General features: G+C 39.5%; 1 protein-coding gene across 3 annotated transcripts in view; it reads left to right on the forward strand.

Moving 5' to 3' along the window:
* Nucleotides 1-19,800, forward strand: part of PSEN1 (presenilin 1) — a 72,202-nt gene that overhangs the window by 31,381 nt on the left and 21,021 nt on the right. For 2 of the 3 annotated variants that reach the window (XM_061611234.1, XM_061611233.1), the window contains exons 2-7: nt 4,480-4,610; nt 10,214-10,252; nt 12,827-13,083; nt 14,085-14,226; nt 16,305-16,372; nt 19,547-19,767. In XM_061611234.1, the coding sequence (XP_061467218.1) occupies nt 4,527-4,610; nt 10,214-10,252; nt 12,827-13,083; nt 14,085-14,226; nt 16,305-16,372; nt 19,547-19,767 (811 nt within the window). In that variant the 5' untranslated portion in view covers nt 4,480-4,526. The remainder of the gene's footprint in view (nt 1-4,479; nt 4,611-10,213; nt 10,253-12,826; nt 13,084-14,084; nt 14,227-16,304; nt 16,373-19,546; nt 19,768-19,800) is intronic. The other variant, XM_061611235.1, reaches the window with a different exon arrangement.

Here is a 19,800-nt window from a genome sequence, read left to right on the forward strand (position 1 = left end):
ATTGATATCACTCGCTCAGGCTTTTCATTGCAGTTCCTAATTGCTTTTGCTACATCACTTCTCACTATTAAAGCAACCCCATTTCTTCTTAATTTCTCATTTCCTGCATTAAATATTTTGTATTTGTCTGATTGAAAGTGTCCCATTCCTGTCCATTTTAATTCACTCATGCCAAGTATTGTAATATTGATATGTTCTGTTTCTTGCTTGACAATTTCTAACTTTCCCTGATTCATGCTTCTCACATTCCATGTTCCTATTTTGTACGTGGTACAACTCCAAAGTCTCCTTTTGCATCTGTGTGCATCAACCTCTGGGCTTCCTTTTGGCTTTGACCCAGCTGCATTATTAGTCACAGTGCTACTTTTATTTGCCCTTTGTTTTTCCCCAGTAGCTTGTTGAGTGCCATCTGACCTGGGGGTCTCATCTTCCAGCACTATCTCGTGTTGCATTTTGGATTGGATGGTAAGAGGTATTCAGAGGTGGTTATCCATTGTCTTCCTTAGTCTCGTGTCTCAGTCTTGACCATTCCGCCTTGGGTTCCCCTGCTTGGAGTGGGTCTAGACTCCTGACAACATTGCTCTCGACACTCTCAAACCCCCTCACCACATTAAGGTGTGCATCCTAGAGGGGGTCTAAATAATTGATGATAAGCAAATTAAGCTCCTGTATTTTGGAATATTTCACTTTGAATTCCAGGAATAATTTATTCCTGGCTGTTGTTGTTATGAGACTCTACTAAAACTCTGAAGCCAGGGTTCGTTTGGGGAGTAAAACAGGGATGCCTTCTATCTCCACTTTCTTTGCACTCTCAGTTGAACCATTGGCAATCGCTGTATGCACAAATCCCAACATCCTTGGCCCAGTGAGTAACGATTCCTGCCACAATGAATCCACAAAAAGTAGTACCAGAAACATTAACTGTATTGCAGAGTTATGGCAGTGTGTCAGGATTTTATGTCAATATGTCAAAATCGGAAGTTATGTATGTTGGGTTTCCACTTAATATTTGTTGGTAATTCAGAAAGCTCTCTGGATTTATGGCATATCCTAAAAGAATCAAATACTTAGAGTTATACCTAACCAAAAATATAAACTTATTTAAAAAAGTGAATTATTCCCCATTACTGGCCAAATTAAGCATGATCTCAGGTGATGGTCCAAGCTGAACTTATTGTGGATGGGTCACATAGTAGTGATAAAAATGACCATGTTTACAAAAAAAAATTTTTTATTTCTAACATTACCAATTAACTTGTCCCTAAAAGTGTTGAGTTCCTGGCAAAATGTCTTAAACAAATTCATACACAGTAATAAGAGAGCTAGAATCAGTAATAAAATCCAAAATAGCATGGGGGTGATGGGGGGGGTATGGGCATCCCGCATCCGAAATGCTATTTCAAGGCATTTCACTTAAGAAATCCTTGTTTTATAATTCACAATGAAATTGATCACCTATGGGTAAATACAGAAATGACAAAACAATCTTACAGGGCTCTACTCTTCCTCCCTAAAGATCTGATATTGACACAAATAGACAATCCCTTTTTGAAATCATCTCTTTTGATTGGGAAACAATAGCACAAAAAATTTTCACCCTTGATCTCTCCATTGCTGCCCTTTGCATATCATCCTGCACTGATCAAGGCAGGAAATATCATTAAGTTAGACTTCTGGGAGAAGGCAAATCTATATCACCTAAGAGTCTTTTATGAACATAAAAAGCACATTCCCAGTGATAAATTAAAGAAACGCCTAGTGGAAGTGCAACTGAACTACGTTCGTCGTAATCATCTCACACACTTCTTACTACAACCATATATCATTGGTCCAGCTACCAGAGATCTATCATTTTTTGAATATTTAATGTTAAATGTGCAATAGAACTCGCATAAATTGGTATCTCAGGTTTACAAACTATTGGTATCCTCTTCCATGGGATCACAAACTGGACCTGAATATTGAGGATGAAAAATGGGTGACACTATGGGGAAAAAGTCCCTTTCATTCTCTATCAGCTCAGATAAGAGAAAATTCCCTGAAAGTCATCCATAAATGGTACATGACTCCAGTCAAGTTATCCAGAATTACTAGTTCTACTAGCACTGACTGCTGGAGAGCGTGTGGTCAACATGGAATATATTTACATATGTGGTAGCTTTGTCCCTGTAGAAAAAATTTGGAAGGATGTGTTTTCTGAAATTGTATTAATTGCAGGGCAGCCTGTTGCCATGTCTCTGGAATTAGCACTGTTAAACCTGTTTATGGCTTCTAATTGATTCTATTTGTGGTGGTTGCCTAACTGGAGATAGCTCACAAAAGGCACACACTGAAAAAACTCTGACCTCTTGGTATGGCCCTGGCAGAAAAACTGGTGACTCAAATTAGAAAAGCATAAGGATGTGCAAAAAAGACAAGTTTGATCTTATATGGTACCCCTTTATTCAATTTGTCAATGTTCATGAACCTCAGCTTCATCCTCCTTGCTTTCATAGCAGCCTATGGAGATCTACTTTGGGATGATAATGAATCTTTATTCATTGTTTTCTGTATGTTATGTCCAGCTGTGACTGAAATTGGCGTTTCCCTTGCTCCTTGTTTCCTGTTTCTGTAAATGTTTAACAAAATGTTAATAAAAATATTTTTTTAAATGATAACTTTGTACCCATTTGAATTGATTGGCTTATCTTCCATTCTGTCTGCCATGTTTGTCTCTGAAGCCTTTAAGATTTTTCCCATCCTTTTGAGGGTTCAGTATTGTCTGCATTTCAGTATTAGATGCTGTTGTGTATGTATTGTTCTAATTGTTTTTTTAGATGTGGTATTTGTCATTTTTAGATGACAGCTAGAAATAAATCTACAGATGCTATTGGAGGTCGCTGATTCATAGGGTCGCCATAAGTCGTAATTGACTTGAAGGCACATAACAACAACAACAACAAAGAAATATATCTCATTTGAATCTGCCTTCTGTTCCTTGTTTCTACTTTGCAGGCTATTAAGGCTTAGAAATAAGTTCCACTGAACAAAGTGGGACTGCTCTGTTGTGCTCTACACCTTCTGCCATGCTGTTCCCTACACAGTCTTTTTCTCAGTTGATTAAACCAGCTTTCCCGCCTTTAGGGCCTCCTTTCAAAACCCAAGAGAGCCAGTGTGGTGTAGTGGTTAAGGTGTTGGACTAGGACCTGGGAGACCAGGGTTCGAATCCCCACATAGCAGTGAAGCTCACTGGGTGACCTTGGGCCAGTCACTGCCTCTCAGCCTCATGAAAACGCTATTCATAGGGTCGCCATAAGTCGGAATCGACTTCAAGGCAGTACATTTGCATTTTTTCAAAACCCAATACCTCAACAGAGCCTTTCTGCAACCAGTCTTTTCTTGCCTTACTTGCACTTAGGCTCCCATTTGACTTACCTTTTCCCACCTTCTATACATTTATTAATTCTTGATGTTTCCTTTATTCCCAACCCTGTTCCTGACTAACATAGCTTGCAAACTATATTCTAGGTTCTGTACAGCGCACATCACACAATGGTAAATAGTAATAGTGGTTTAGTTTAATGCTTTATATTGGTATAGGAAACCATCAAAGCAACATATTTATCAGATGGTTGCATGTCAAACTTGGTTTCTTTCAAATTTCATGTTTTTAAATTATATCCTTAACCCTTTGGGAAGCTTTCTTATCTACAAATTAGAAATTCTAGATCACTTTCACACTTTCTGGTGTGCCAGAGTTTTTTGGGGTGTGAACCTGCAGAGGGCAGACAGCAGGTTTGTCTAGGCACATGTTCCTGTCCTGAGCACTATCATTCACTTTTCAAGGGTATTTTTTTTAAAAAGATGTTTTTTAAGATGTTTATATTTTAAAGTTTGTTTTTATGATGTTTTAGGGTGTTTTTAGTGTTTTTGTTTGCCGCCCTGGGGGAGCAAGGAGGAAGGATGGAATCTAAATTAAATAAATAAATATTGGCTTGGTCCCAGCATAACACTTTTCAATTGCCTAACCATAATACAGATCTTGGTAGTGCTCTGTGGGCTTACATGCTCATGTTGTTGTTGTTTATTATATTTATATCCTATCCTTCCTCCCAGTATGGCTGTTCCTCCCTTATTCAGTCTTGCAGCCAGCTGTGGTTAGTATATTCTCTGCTCAGTGTTAAAACTAAACACAGTTAGTGTCAATCACCATTTGCAACCACATTTAGAAATTGATTTGTGCTAACTATGTTAGCTTTTTAACATCAGTGCAGAAATATGAACCAAAATTGTCTGCAAAACAGAAGGAAGTGCCCGTACAAGGGAAAGAGAAAGTCCATGATATATTTCAGATCACTAAACAATAATATAACAACAAGTGGTCAGGCAGCATTATACCTGCATTAAACCATTTTTTCTGCACTCTGGTCTTGAGAGGCAACCACTAACAGAATAATCATATCAATTTACAGAATCTCTCTTTTTTAAAAAAAATTACAGTTGCAGTATCTCAAGAAGAAGGCACGCTTGTGGTGTAAAAAGTCCCAATGGCAGAACTATCTGCACATTTATCACAGGTCCAGCGTGGGCAGGTGAAAGAGAACTTCCCTGACAACCATCTGACCAATACTGTACGTAAGAAACTATTTTATTACATGCCAATTATAAACTACATATGGTAGCTGTGATACAAAATGCTGAAGAATTATATAAAGCCCCTTATATTTGTGAAAAGTGTCTTTTACTCTTGAATGTCATAAGAAAGCAACCATATTAGGTGATGTGGTTAAATGGTTAGAGTGTTGGACTAGGATTTAGAAGACCAGATTTCAATCCTCACTTGGCTATGCAACTCACTGTCTGATCTTCATCCAGTCATTATCTCTCAGCCTAACCTCCCGTACAAAGTTATTTTAAGAATAAAAGGTCATGTATGCAGGCTTCAACTCCTTGGAGAAAAAGTGGAATATCCATGTAGTAATGGTAATAATATTAATTAATAATAATGGGCATATATTTAAGAAAATAAGTCCAGTTTCATTCTTTGCTAAAAGACTTCCATACCACGTTTTCCTTTTCTCTTTCGCATAAAGATTATAGTTCTTTAGAAAGCAGTTATCAGTAAACACTTCTTAAGGTTGATTTGTTTAGTTACAGCCTGTATGCTGCAGAGTTTCTAGATATGTTAATACGTAGCAATTTTTGCTTTCTAAACATTAAAATTTACTTTTTTTTATTAAAATATTTATAACCTGCCCTTTATCTATACAGCTACCAGGGTGGAGTACAGAACAAAAAATAAAACTACTATCCAAATCTTAAAATAAGCAGTAAGTTGGATTCCTGCATTGAGCAGGAGATTGGACTTGATGGCCTTATAGGCCCAGGCCTGTAGCCCAGGGGGTGGGTGGGGAAATGGGGGCACTGTCCCCCCCAAGCTGTGCTTTGCCCACCCCCAGGATTTTGCGGGGGGGGAATTACCTTCTTTTTAATTTGTGACATGCCAGACAATGACAATGTCCATTTAAAGAATGATAGCTTGTTTTAAGAACAGGATTGATTTAAGAATAGGGCCCTCTGAAAAATTCCATGAATAAGGCAAGATTAATGCACAACAAAAGCCTCATCTGGAAGAGCCCCTGCATCCCTCCAAATCTATTCTAGGCTGTTCCCCCAACCCTCTGGAGCAGATGTGGGGGAAGCCCAGGGAAAAGAGAAGGAGAAGTTCTGTTGCACAAGCAGAAGTTCTTGTGGACATAGGATGACTTCAGTGGTTTTAACTTCTACCTGTAGCCCTTTTGCTATGTCAGATGCTGTTTCTAAGGATCCTCTTGCATTCAGGAATGGCTTTCCAAGAAGTGCTGGGGGCAGTTGTGGGGAGAGGTATTTTGTGCACATGTGGCCATTTGAATCCTTTAGAATGTGTAACTTATGCTAAAATTTATTTAGTCATTTATTTTATTTATTATTTGCTTGCTACCTGAAGGACTTACAAAGCCAAAATAATATATCATACTTAAAGCAAAAAACAAAACAATAATCTCCCCCATACAGTCAAAGAACGCTTTGGCAGCAAACTAATCCAACATTATCTCAGTCTATCAGATGCCTGGGAAAAAAGACGAGTCTTCTTCACCTGGCACCAAAAAGATGTCACTGAGGGTGCCAGGCGTACCACACCGGGAAGCATATTCCACAGATGGGGAGCCACAACTGAAAAGGCCCTCTCCCGTGTCACCACCCTCCCTCAGAGGGGGGACCTGGAGAAGGGCCACAGAAGATCTAAGGGTCCGGGTGGGTTCATAGTGGGAGAGGCATTCCAAAAGATATTGGGGTCCTAAGCTGTAAAGAGCTTTATAGGTTAAAACCAGCACTTGAATTGGTCTTGGAGGCATACAGTCAGCCAGTGTAACTAGAACAGGATTGATATTATATGCTCTGTTTGCTTTGACAATCAGTTTCAGGATTACATTACTGCAATGCATTCTGTGTGGGATTTCCCTTTTGATCTGGAAACTGCAGTTAGTACAGAATGCTGCAGCACTCTGTGAGCACTCTGTGAGATCCTGTCAGCATGTAACTTATACTCAGAGATCACTGGCTGCCAGTTTGTTACTGGGCCAAGTTCACCCTGTTACTGTTGGCATATAAACCAACTTGGGATCAGTTTACTTGCGGGATAGTCCTACCCCATGTGTGCCCACCTGACTGCTTCATTGTGTGGAACTGGCACTGTTACAGGTGCCACATGACACTCATTCCACACTTGTAAGAAATCATTCTTTTAGTGTGGCTACTCCTGCGCTTTAGAACTCCCTGCATGTTGACATCAGATGGATACCTTTGCTATATTCTTTTTGGCACCTGCTTAAAACATTTTTGTTTAGGCAAGCATTTCCACACACATAGATGATGATGTGTTTTAATCTCTTTTTAATTTACTGCTGATTTTAATTATCTTTTAAATGTTTTTAATTACTCATTTTTAACTGTTTTTATTGATAGCTTAGAGGTTTTATTACAATAAATATATATACATTTTGTTAAAAATAAAATAAATAAATAAAACAAAACCAACCTGTGGCCATGCCTGTTAGATTATGAGCCTGCAGGTGGAGACTTGTGGAGTTCCCCAAAAGGAAGGAAAAAGTACACTGATGACATGGGGATTCCTAAATGCTGTATACCAAAATATTTTCAGGTTTATTTATTATCTAAATATCTATGTATCACTTTTCCAGACAAATCAGCTCCACAAAGTGGCTTTCAGTATAACCTAACTAGTATATATACATTTTAAAACAATAGAAGGAATCTTTTAAATAATTTAAAATATAACGCACATGTGAAATACATTAAATTTAAGACAGCAACAGTTAACACTGGCAAAGATAAAACATTGCATGAACATTTTTAAAACTCCAGACCAACGCCAGCAATTAAAAACAAATTGTAATAAACAGGCCGTAAAGACCTGTTTAAAAGCAACTAAAGAGGGAGCCAAATATACTTCCTATAGGAGGGAGTTCTGCTAAGATGGAGCCACCCGTTAATTTATAATATTAAGCTGGAAAGTCCTAGGAGAGCTTATTTTGTAAGGCTCTCTTTCTTCCTTCTTAAATTTGTGGTGACTCATACACTAAAGTGGGTTGCAAGAGGACTGGACCCATGTCATCACAAACTACCAAGGAAGGCAAGAGAGAATCCCACATCTTAAGACACATAAGCATTATCTCTTCTGATCATTTAGCTTACTTCAAGGTCAGGCTGTTTCATCAGGTCACTGCAAAATTCCATTTCTCCTGAAACTAGCAAAGTAGAACACATTAGGAATAGTCTATAGAGGTTTTGGGGTTGGGGGTTACCTATATTGTCAAACTCCCCTGGCAAGGTCTGTGTGGATTTTCAAGATAGTTTCACAAATTGTAGGTGGTGTAGAATATTCAACTGCTAGGTGCTAAGGCCATAGTGGTCTTTCTTTGTCAAGGAAATGTCCAACTAGTCTGGCAGTTTTGGCAAAATGAATAAGGGAAGAGGTCAACCCTGATACTCCTCCAATAGTGTGACACTTTCTGAATCCTTTGGAATAACAGATGTAACTGTGATTTTCTAGTAAGTGTGAAAACGGAAAGCTCAGTGCCAGGTTTTCAGGTATAGCTCTTAATCTTACATTTTCACTGTAATCAGCTTTTTCAAATGATTTAACACTGGACTTTGTTTCTGTGTTCTGAATCTCAATGAAGCTTTAGATTTCACAAGGCTTCATGGACAATATGTTCCTTAGCTTTACCAGTAATGCTGTGATTCATTATAGAGGGAAAGTCATGTTTTTTTATTGCTAGTAAATTGCTTGACAGTGTTATACTGTATTCAGTCAGAATACGACTTTTACGGTAATACAATGTGTTGCATATGAGGGAGCAAATGAAGACTGACATTCAAATAATTTCTAAAATGTTTTGAACTCATATCGTTTCAGTATATTTACAAGGTCTTAAAAGAGAAGCATATTTGCCACAAAAGTAGAAACTTCCTTATTTTTAATTAAAATAAACACATAGGTGTGGCTCCTATTCTGTGTGGCTAGTCCAGATGATGGCCTTGGGCACCAGCCTGCCCCGGGTCCTGGCTCACGCACCACCTACCTCTCTCTGAAGGGCCCCTCCTTAGGGTGGGTAGGTAGTGTTCCCTTCCGTGATGCGCATCGCAGATCGCAAGAGGGAGCTCCCAAGCACTCCCCCCACTGCTGCATAGGCCTGCGAAGGCCACCTGCAACATGCTGTGCCTACCTGTCCCTTAAGGTAAATGCTGGTTGCCAGGGCCAGCGTCAGGCATGCCGGGGGCTGTTGCACTGCGGGCGCAAGCCTGCTATCAATGAAGATGGCGGCCGAGGTTACCCTAAGGGGCCTCTGCCGCCATCTTGGTTGATGGCACGCCCATGCCTGCCATCAGTCAGTATGGTGGTAGGGGCATCAGCCTCTTAAAGACATCTCCACCGCCATCTTGGTTGATGGCAGCCCTGCATGTGCAGCAGCAGGAGACAGGAGAGAGAGGTAGGTTGAGCAAGCGGGCGGGCAGCCTAGAAGCTCCCTCCCTGTGATCCGCGGCAGGGAGCCTGCTGCGGATCGTGGAAGGGGAGCGCTACTCTCCTGCCCTAACGAGGGGCCTCTGTGGGCCGTGCGGCCCTCGGCCAGGGCCCGACCTGGCCACCCTTTGGCACCAGCCCTGTTGGCAGATGTATGTAGGATCCACTTTCTTATAGAAACGTTTTTGCTCTCTAATGTCCTGGCAGCAAAGATAGGATGCACTTCTAATTCCTCACGAGCTCATTGTTTTTCAGTTGGTGTTTCAATGCTTTGAACATCTTTTTGAAACCTTAGTGCCAAGGCATCTCAAATGTCTCACCACTGAAGGTAAAGGTTTCTCAATATTAGTTCACCAAATTCCTATTTCAAGTTTTTTAAAATGCCCCTGAAAATCTCTTGCATCTTAAGAGATAATGAAGCCTTTAATATAAGCTTCATGGCCTAGACTGTGTTTCAAGTACTCTAATTTTAACATACTAGCTGGAAACCATTTATGGAAATGTTCTAGTTATCCATTCTCAATTAAATGAAAGCATTTCTAACTAGAGGGCTAGTGCACACAAACAAAGATTTTCAGTGACTGAAAGACTCCACTGATCCCCACAGGGAGCTTCTACAGGGTGACAGCCACGGCTGAGAGTTTAACATTTCTTCCATGTGGCAGCTGTTTTGATGTGCACTATCCTAATGTAGTATACTTCCTAAACATTTGCACTGGAGGTTCACTTATTACACTGACTCCCTGTAGGAACCTAGGCTAATCCTATATAGACTCCTTAGTAATTGAAGGATCAGTGGAAGTCCATAATGTGGCAAAAAACATTAAAAGCCTACATATCATCATACCTCTTTTCCTGGAGCTGCCTCCTACATTTCCAGTTGGGTGAAAAGGTGCTGACATAGCTCAGGAAGTTCCCATGTCCCAGTTCTGCACCTTTGCGATTATTGCTTTGGGTTTGATATTTAACTTTTTTTTATAGTTGCCAAGGCTGCTGTTTATCTTTGGTATTACTCATTCATCTTAAAGATATACAGTCATTCTTGCCCACAAACCAGAAGTACAAGGGTTTGGTTCAAACCTCTTTCAAGGCTTTACTTTCATAATGGCTGATGAAACTGAGGAATCTGTTCCTTTGCTTCCACTGCAGGTGGCACCTCTGACAAGTGAACTGTTTAATGCTAATCAGGTAGGGATTTGTGTTTTGTATGTACTGGAACAAAGTGCAACAAATGTGGCACAATCCCTTGTGTCATATAAAATACATCTTTGCTATGCCTGCAGGTATCAGTGTTTTGCCTTATTTTCTCTTCTGCAGTTCAAAATTGCAGCCCTGAGCATAGTTCCTCCAGCTGAACATTTGCTTGGAGCAAGGAACATTTCATACATCTTTTTTCTTTCTCTGTGTACTTGTGGCAAAATAATCCACCAGGTCACACTTCAGAAGAATCAGTTTGGAAACTATTTTGTTCATATATGAAAATTAATTCAATGTAGGAAGCAGTTCTAAATATTCACTTGCAGTGTCCATACTTAATATGGGAAAAAAATTCTTCTGTGGTAAGGGGGAAAGATATTTCTTTGAATCCATCAACAGATATTTTCACAGTTTCTTTAAACAAAAATTTGATACACTTAACTGATGTTGATATTTTTATTTCTCACAAGGACAGGAAATTTAGAACAGTATGTGTGGTTGTGTTCTGTATTCTATGATGTGTATTCTTTTTTTACCCTATGAATTTTGTGCTTTGTGGAGAGTAGGTTTATTTTTATTTTTCTGTAAATTAGTTTTATTTTGCCCATATGGTGTATTAAGTTTGAAATGCTACAGCTGGGTACAAGTTAATGCTTCATATTTTTATGCCACCGCTGCTAACCTCCGGAATCTCATAAACAGATATTGTTACCCCTGCTTTATGGAAATTTATTTATTTAATTATTAGATTTATATCCTGCCCTTCCTCCCAGTAGGAGCCCAGGGTGGCAAATGCCATACTTATTTATGTGTGTCACACTTTTATAATCAGCATGCCTGCCTCTTGCACTTAAAAACAAAAACAAAGGGCAGTGTGGAGGCAAAAGTGTAGTAGATATGTTTGCACTGATGGGAACAAAGGGTAAATTCAGATGTACTGTGTTAGTGGTCTTGGGAATACAGATTTTATCTTGGATCTATCTGCTTTGGGTCTTGCCTAAAATGTCAGGCACGGTATTGGGGTTAGTATTCACAAAATTGGTTGCTATACTGACACCATACCTAATACAAGTGCATCACAGAAAGCTGATGAAAATCTAACCTATATTGTAATTTTTAAAAAAATCTACTTATCCCTACATCCTGTCTCTCTACTGCATCTGCTACTACCTCACTCCAAAATGGTATCTTCTCCATACCAAAAGGAACTTTGCAGTACTTTTGCATAGTGTTCAGCCAAAAGGGAAATGCTTCTCAAGATCTTCTTTGGCAACATCAAAAAGCACCCTCCTCCCCCTGTTTATTTTATTTTATTGTGATTGCATCAAAAAGACTGAAGGAAATCTTTGTCTCTGGGTCATGACAATGTTTCAGCTGTCCTCAGTGACATCATCATATAGTCAGAACTGACTATATAGCATCATGATGTCATCCTGTTCACTACATCATCCCTGATTTGCTAGGATCATTGTGTGACTAATTGAGAGGTGAAATGACAAAGTGAGCAAAGGAAGAAGATAGTATAGCAGATCTGGGAAATGGTACAGCAGAATGGAAACATCGGCATAAACAGAACAAAAAAAAAGGTGAATATTTCAACAAGGTTTTTCAGGAAATACTTTGGAACCCTAACCCAGAAGCATTACTTTCAACCCAAAAATCAAATGGGAAGAATATCTAACACAGCCATACAAAGCATCTGTTTTATGCCATGAAACTCTTTAAGAGAAAGATGCTGTGGTGGAATGAGAGGCTGCTGTTCACCACTTGCTACTTGCCCCATGGGAAGTTAAGAGTGGCTTTTTGCATCTGCATGGATCCTAAGACACTTGTCTGCTCCCTGTGAAAATATTGAATGTAACTTACTAATTTTAAAGCATTTTTCTAACTGTTCTGGTTGCAAAGAAGTTTCAAATAGAAAAGTGATGGGAAAAGTGGAAAGATGAGGGAAGGAGACAAATAGGCCAAAATTTGTCAAAGGGATGGAATTTGTGACATTTGTAGATACCAGTATCAAGTTAGAATATTGTAGACAAAACTGCTGAGGTAAATCAACTTTGGCATTTGTCATATACACAGAAATGCTACCCTAACTAACCAAATACAGGTAGTTGATATCTGCCTAGTGAGCACCATTACCCCTGAGGATCCTAACACTGTTTGCACTGCCTATCATATACCTTCTTTCCACTTCATCCACAAGTATACAGAGATCTTTTATCACTTCACTTTTATTATAATGTGACTGCTGCCATTAATCATCCCTTTTAACTTTACTATAGATGTAGTACAAAATGCTCTGTTCTTTAGATCCTTACTGCTGAATCTTTGCTTTATTTCACACGTTGCTCTTAGTAATATAATTTTGTTATCTCTGTAACCTTCTACATGGGACTCATGGTCATCTCCAAACTAGGCTCTGATAGGGCCCACACCAATTTAGCTTCAACAATGCTGTATACTCCCAGACTAGTCCCTGGGCCTTGTCCTTTCTCATTATAACATGAAATTAACATGTGTCATGCAGGTGCTTATGGATCTGGGATTTTTTTAATATGTTTGTAGAATGACAACATTGAAAGACGACGTCATGAAAGTGGTGATCGGAGACGCAATGATAATCCCGATTCAGCATCTAATGGGCAGCCACAACACAGCACTCGGCAAGTTGTGGAACAAGATGAAGATGAAGATGAAGAGTTGACACTGAAATATGGAGCAAAGCATGTGATTATGCTGTTTGCACCTGTCACACTTTGTATGGTGGTGGTAGTTGCAACCATCAAGTCTGTCAGTTTTTATACACGCAAGGATGGACAGCTGTAGGTATCTTTTTTTTTTTTCCTTTTAACTCTGACGTCCTGTTATTTCTTTTCCTGCTTTGCGTTTTGCCATTACACCACTCTTCCAGGGTCTAATTCAGGGATGGGGAACCTCTAGTATAGGCCGGTTTTGACCCACCAGGCCATTTCCCCCAAACCACAATTACCCACCATCAGCTGATGTCACTGGTGACATCAGCTGATGGATAGAAAGACAGGATTTAAACCTCCATTGGCTGTGCGCCTTTTTCCCAGCAGGGAATAGGATTGCACGGCCAAGGCAGCAAGATGTAATTTCTGCTCATCATTTGATGAGTGGGGGTTAAAACCCTTTGCAAAAGCACTCCGGCACCTTTCCTTTAAGTGGGCAGGCCATGGGTGGGGGGAGGGGGAAGAGGAGAAAGGAGCAGGCTCCTTTTCTATGTAAAGTCAACTTCTACTAGCACCTACCGCTTTATAAATAAATGCCCTGATACACAAATAATCTGAGTTTTAATTCTGTGTACTCGGATTAGAGTCCTCTAATTAATTTTAAGCCTTTCTTTACCCCAATATGGTAATCTTTTATTAACTTTACTAGAAGAAGTAAGCTTTCTCACTATAGTGTATTCCCTAATGCTTTAATGTGGTTCTAACATCACGGTAGATCCTTGATTCTGAATTAACTGCCCACCACCCCCACCAAGGATGCAGTTCTTTAGAACTTAAACTTTTGAATGAATGGGGAGTAAGCTGCCTTCTAGTCAGTTTGTTCAGGTGTCCTATGTCTGGCTTTAGTTTTGTTCACAACATTGAGTGAAGTATTAAGTTGTTTGTAATTCATTCCGTTATCCACTAGATGGTGTAGGCATAAAGGCACTAGTTATAAGAATTATGACTCAAAGTATGTATTAGTGCTTGGTTATTTGTTGAATTCTCCTTAGACATGTTTAATTGGAAAGGTATCACAATTTAAGAATACATCCTTTTACACAAATGTCACCTTTTTATCTTTCTCATAGCATCTACACCCCATTCACGGAAGATACAGAAACAGTTGGACAAAGGGCTCTGAATTCCATTCTCAATGCTTCCATCATGATTAGCGTCATCATTGTCATGACTATACTCCTGGTTGTGCTTTATAAATACAGGTGCTATAAGGTGAGCTCAGATTTACCCTTACTGTATCTAAGATAACACTTAAAGCTTCAGATGTGTCTTTCCCACTGTTTCTAATAACATAGTTGGATTTTTTTCAGTATATGAGCCAAAATGTTAAACTATGCCTAAGCTAAAGATTAGCTATGATTGAGTAGCATAAGATAATAATGAAAATAGTTATTTAATTCTTTCAGATATTTCACTATAGAAAAGAATAGCTACAAATATCTAAATTGCCAGTTATACATCTTTAATTTATTATATAGCTTTAATTTATTGGACCTGTTTTCATGGAGAGAATAAATTTCTGCCAGATGTAAAATATTTTATTTCTCTGTGTTGACTAAGCTTTGGCAGCAGGGTTTTATTCAGGTTTTAGCAGGCAAAATGAAATCTATAGTGACAAACCAATTAGTGCGGGTGCAGTTGTCAAGGGAGATGTGAGGATGTTTTACGTAAAACTCTTGAGACCTTCCTTGATGTGCTGTTATGAATAATTCTTTTTGTGCAACATGTATTGTGAAACACACATCATCTGGCTTTGCTAGAAAACAATGTGGTGTGTAAAATGTTGTTGTGTTTAAGTGAGCTTGCTGAGCAGTAATGTTTTTCTTAGTAGTTGTGTGTTAAAGCCTCTCCTCCTAAACCACAACATCTATCCATAGGGCATATAGAGCACGACTAAGGAGGAGAGGAGACCTTAAGCACTATCCAGGGTTCAGATGATATGCTAAGTCAAAACTTAGCTTAGCTGCCATGTATGCTGAAGTAAAAAGCCGAGGGAGGAGCTAAATGGATGTGAATTTCTCTCCTGGAGCCAGAACATTCATACAATTACATAAGCCATACTCTAGCTTGCCATTATGTGCAAACCAGGCCCTTATCTTATTGACCAACAAATGACTATTTTCTTTTTTTATTCTTAGTTTTTATGTATGTAAAAAGAAAGTTTATGTTGTTTTCCAGAAAAAGGGGTTTCAGTTTTTCTTATCATGCTCCCTGTGTAATCTTATTTCTGAATTCATTTTAATTTGCATTGAAAGCACATTATCATTTCTTTCTTTCCTTTAAAATTTGGTTACCTCAGATGTTAGTGATGGTATTAGGCAAACTATGGTATAAGCAGATAGCACTGTTTCAGATCTTAAAGGATATTTTTTATCAACAGTTTGTCACATCAGAAAGTTCAATGATTTCAGATGCCCATCTTATAGTTGAAGGTCGTGATTTCCTACATTGTGACATTTACCTTTTATCTTATATTTTGACTACTCAGAAGTTCTAGATGTTCCAAGTTTTGGGCCATTCACATACATTAAACTATAATGTGAATATACATTGACAAACTTTACACTCTTTGTTGACTGACAGGAAAGAACATGTTTCAACGGTAATATATAAATGGCAAGGATTTCTGTGTTTTAGGACAAGTGAACAAATACCAATGAAATATTCTTTATTCTTTTGTTGAGTTTCAGTGTTTGTTGAGATTATTTTAGATAATTTTAATATTCTAGAATTTATTCTACTGTAGGGCAGTATACAATATGTATTTAACTCATTTTATTTCCTTCAGATAATGTGCTTTCTATATATGCTATGGGTAGAGGGCACCTCTCTTTTTCTATAAAGTATTTGCTGCCAGAATGTCAGGCTAATATGATTCAATATTTTGCTTGAATTATTTGGCAAATGTTGGTTGTTTTAAAAAGCCAAAGCCCTCACAATTAGTTAGTGCAGATCTGCGTGCATCATTTTGAGCATTGTTAGTTTCTAGTTGCTGTTATATTCAGGTGATTGTGACTGGGATGGTCATGGATGGAATCCAAACAGCCTTATGCATAAACAGATAGTACTTCCATGCATCCACAGATTGTGAAGCAATGTGTAATGAACAAGGAGCTTCTGCAGGAAGTCCCTGCTACAAAATACCTACTAGCAATAATGAACACTGACTTGGGATTTCACAGGAAAAACTGTATTAGCCAGGGTCCTATCTCTTTCGAATAATCATTTTTTATATGTGGTAAATTTAATGTCTGAAAAGAAAATCTGTATTGATGTTTTTGTGCTTTCAGGTGATCCATGGATGGCTCATCGTTTCTTCACTCTTCTTGCTTTTCTTTTTCTCATTCATTTACTTAGGGTAAGTTTACAAGAGTCTTGATTCTTATTTTTATTAGTGGATAAGAGGATCCACTTATTTTAGTTGGGTTGTAAAGTCCATTTCCCTTGAAAAAAGAATAAATATTGAAGTATATCCAGAATAAAGAATCCTGTGGATGCAGCATTACACAACTGTGTGTAGTTGTTTTTCTTGGACATTCCATACAGCTAGGATTTAAGGATTCTTAATTCTCCAAGTCTTATAGCCTCAGCTGTAGAAGAGTGTGCTTCCCATACATGAGTGTATTTCTAAAACAAAGTTCTTCAGTCTTGGATCCTCCAGTGTTGCTGGACTACAATTTGCATCATCCCTGACCATTGGCTAAGCTGGCTGGGGATGATAGGAGTTGTAGTTCTAGAGCAGTATTTCCCAATCTTTATCAGTACAGGACACTCTTTGTAAGCTCAAAAAATTTCATGACCCCCCCCCCGCTAATTGTAATTTTAGTCTCTGTTAATTGAAAAAAAAATGGTGCGTGGCAAAATCACATCTCCAAATATCCCTTTCCATTAAAAGCTCCCTGCAGACAGGGAGGTGTTGCTTTCTTTTCTTAATGCAAAGGTCCAATCAAATTGGTAGACCCCTCCCCTCCCCCACAGTCTGAAGATGTACAGTCCTGTTTCCCTCCCTACGCTAGTGGGTTGCAACGTTGGACTAAGATCCAGGTTCAAATCCCCATCCAGCCATGAAGCTCACTGGGTGACCTTGGACCAGACACAGTCTCTCAGCCTGACCTGTCTCACAGGGTTGGTGTAAGAATAAAATGGAAAGGGGGGGGGACCATGTGCACCACCTTGAGCAACTTGGAGGAAAGGTGGAATATAAATGCAATAATAATTAAAGACATTTCAGCTGCAGTATGTGGACCTCAGCCTCAGCCAATCTGCTGAGCTTTTAAATAATAATACTAATAATCAAGAAGGAGTAATGTGGTCGTGGTGGGGATGCTACATTGTGAAGACAAAAGGATGGATAGATTGAGGAGGTGGGTTAGTGCTTTTAGGCCTTGGGATGATCATCAGAACTGATGACTTGGTTAGCGTGCACTTGGGGAATGAGAGTGGAGCAGAAGACAAATCAACGCACGCACGCACACCTGCCTCTTCTGCGAGCATGCATGCATTCAGACACATGGGAAACACTCAAGTGCCGCAGCACCTTGGAGAGAGAGATGGGGGGTGTAGGTGGAAGAAAGGGGGGATCCTGGCACACACATTTAGCCTCAGAGATGGAGGGTGAGCAAGTCCTGAGCATCCTCACTGCTCCTTGACTTCATCTGGGCCTAGCAAAGCAGGAGCCAAGAAAGGCAGGCAAGCTAGCTGCCAGGAAGAGGGAAAGTAGCCTTTCCTCTTTTGTTTCACTAAAAGCCCTCTCTTCTCGTTCTGAGCAAGGGCGTTGTCAGCAGCAAGGAGACGGGAGTCAGCAATAGTAATCCCCTCTTCTTGGTAGCTCCACCCTCAGCCTCCTTTGGCGTCTGCCACATGTTTTATAGGCAGATGCCTGCCCTCAGCACACCTGAAAGAGGCTTTGCCACTTCAGCAAAAGTCCTCCCCTCTTATTTGGAGCAAGGGGGAGGAGTCATCTGCAGTGGCAGTGGAGATCAGACAGCATCCAGGGAGGGAGTACTTTAATAATAATAATAATAATAATAATAATAATAATAATAAATAATTCATTTCTTTTCTGTTCACGGCCCCCAGCTTGGGAATCACTGCTCTACAGCATGAATAAATTGTCTGCTTTGCATGGTATTCCATTATGGAGTGGAAAATGTACATGTATATTTTCATGTCCTGGTTAATTTTCCAATTATGCAGATTAGAAGGAGAAAAAAGGAAATAAAAGAATGAAGCTTGAACCATGCACTCCTTCCAAATGGATTTTTTTAATAAGCTTTAAATTTAGACTAGGAAATTAAAAATAAATTATTTTGAGCTTGCCACACAAAAATGCAAACATAATTTACTTGGTTGACTACTGCTGTTATTTGTTTTTATTTATTTTTTCACCATTATCACAATAACAAGCTTTTCTCACCTGCATGCAAGATGATCTCAGGTGGGACTTGAGCTCTACCTTGTGGTCAAAGGCAGAATAGCATTGTTTGATTTTTCTTGCATCCTTTAGCTTCCCCTTAGCCTCGGGAAAACAGTTCTATTCTGCCTTCACTGTACATAGTCTTGTTTCTTCATGCTGTCTGCTGCTCCTTTACTTAAGGGTTCAAGTCAAGACAGGCTTGCATTTTATGTTGCTGCGTCTCTAGTGCTTGTGTGTTTCTCTCCCCTGTGTTTTGGGTGTCTGTGATTACTAATTTTAAAAAAGGTTTCTTCCTCTACTCTATCCAGGTAGATTAAGGCTTGCATTTCATTAGCAAACACAAGTCAAGGCCTATGGCACCAGCTAAGATAATTTTATTGATTGATTTATATTCCCCACTTCCTCCCAGCAGAGGTACATTCCACCCAGGCAGGAGCCACTTCAGCACCTTTTTCCTGTAATGCACCTCTTAAATGAGGTCTGCAGAGCAGCCACCTGGGCTACTCCTAACACATTTATACTCTACAAAGTGGATGTCTATTCCTCAGCTGAGGCAGCCTTTGGGAGACAGATACTGCATCATGTTCTCCCAATATTCTAGGCAGCCCAACATTATTTCCTACCCTATATAGGTCAGCTTAGGTATGTCCCGCCTGATATCATCTTACAAGCACGGGAGACCTTTGGTCTTACAGTGAAACAGTCTTCTACATGCATGTAAAGATGATCTCAGGGCCTCTCCCTGATTTGGTGGGCTGCCTGCAGGTAAGTCTGAATTTCGGGGGCTGTGTTACCCGTCATATCATATACTAGGTATATGGTGTGTTTTCTTATTCGTTATATCTTTCTTCAAGTTGGCAGAGTGCTGTTATATCTGTGGTATGCACTGTTTCTGTTGTATGTTATTTCAATGCATTTTCTCGTCTTGGCTTGTTATATGAGAACTGTTTTCCCAAGGCTAAGGAGAAGCTAAAGGAAGCCGGGAAAAATCAAACAGTGCATTTTTGCCTTTGACCACAAGGTGGAGCACAAGTCCCCCCTGAGATCATCATGCATGTAGAAGACTGTTTTACAGTAAGACCAAAGGTTTCTTTTCTAATCTTGTGTGTTTCACAGGGAGGTTTTTAAGACCTATAATGTTGCCATGGACTACTTTACCCTAGCACTCATGATCTGGAACTTTGGTGTGGTGGGAATGATCTGCATTCACTGGAAAGGCCCTCTCCGGCTCCAGCAAGCCTATCTCATTATGATAAGTGCTCTGATGGCCCTGGTATTTATCAAATACCTCCCTGAATGGACTGCCTGGCTCATCCTGGCAGTGATTTCAGTGTACGGTAAGATCCTCATATCAAATATTGTACTGGGAA

Source organism: Rhineura floridana, chromosome 2 (genome assembly GCF_030035675.1).
Source record: "Rhineura floridana isolate rRhiFlo1 chromosome 2, rRhiFlo1.hap2, whole genome shotgun sequence".
In the NCBI taxonomy this organism is placed as follows: Eukaryota; Metazoa; Chordata; class Lepidosauria; order Squamata; family Rhineuridae; genus Rhineura; species Rhineura floridana.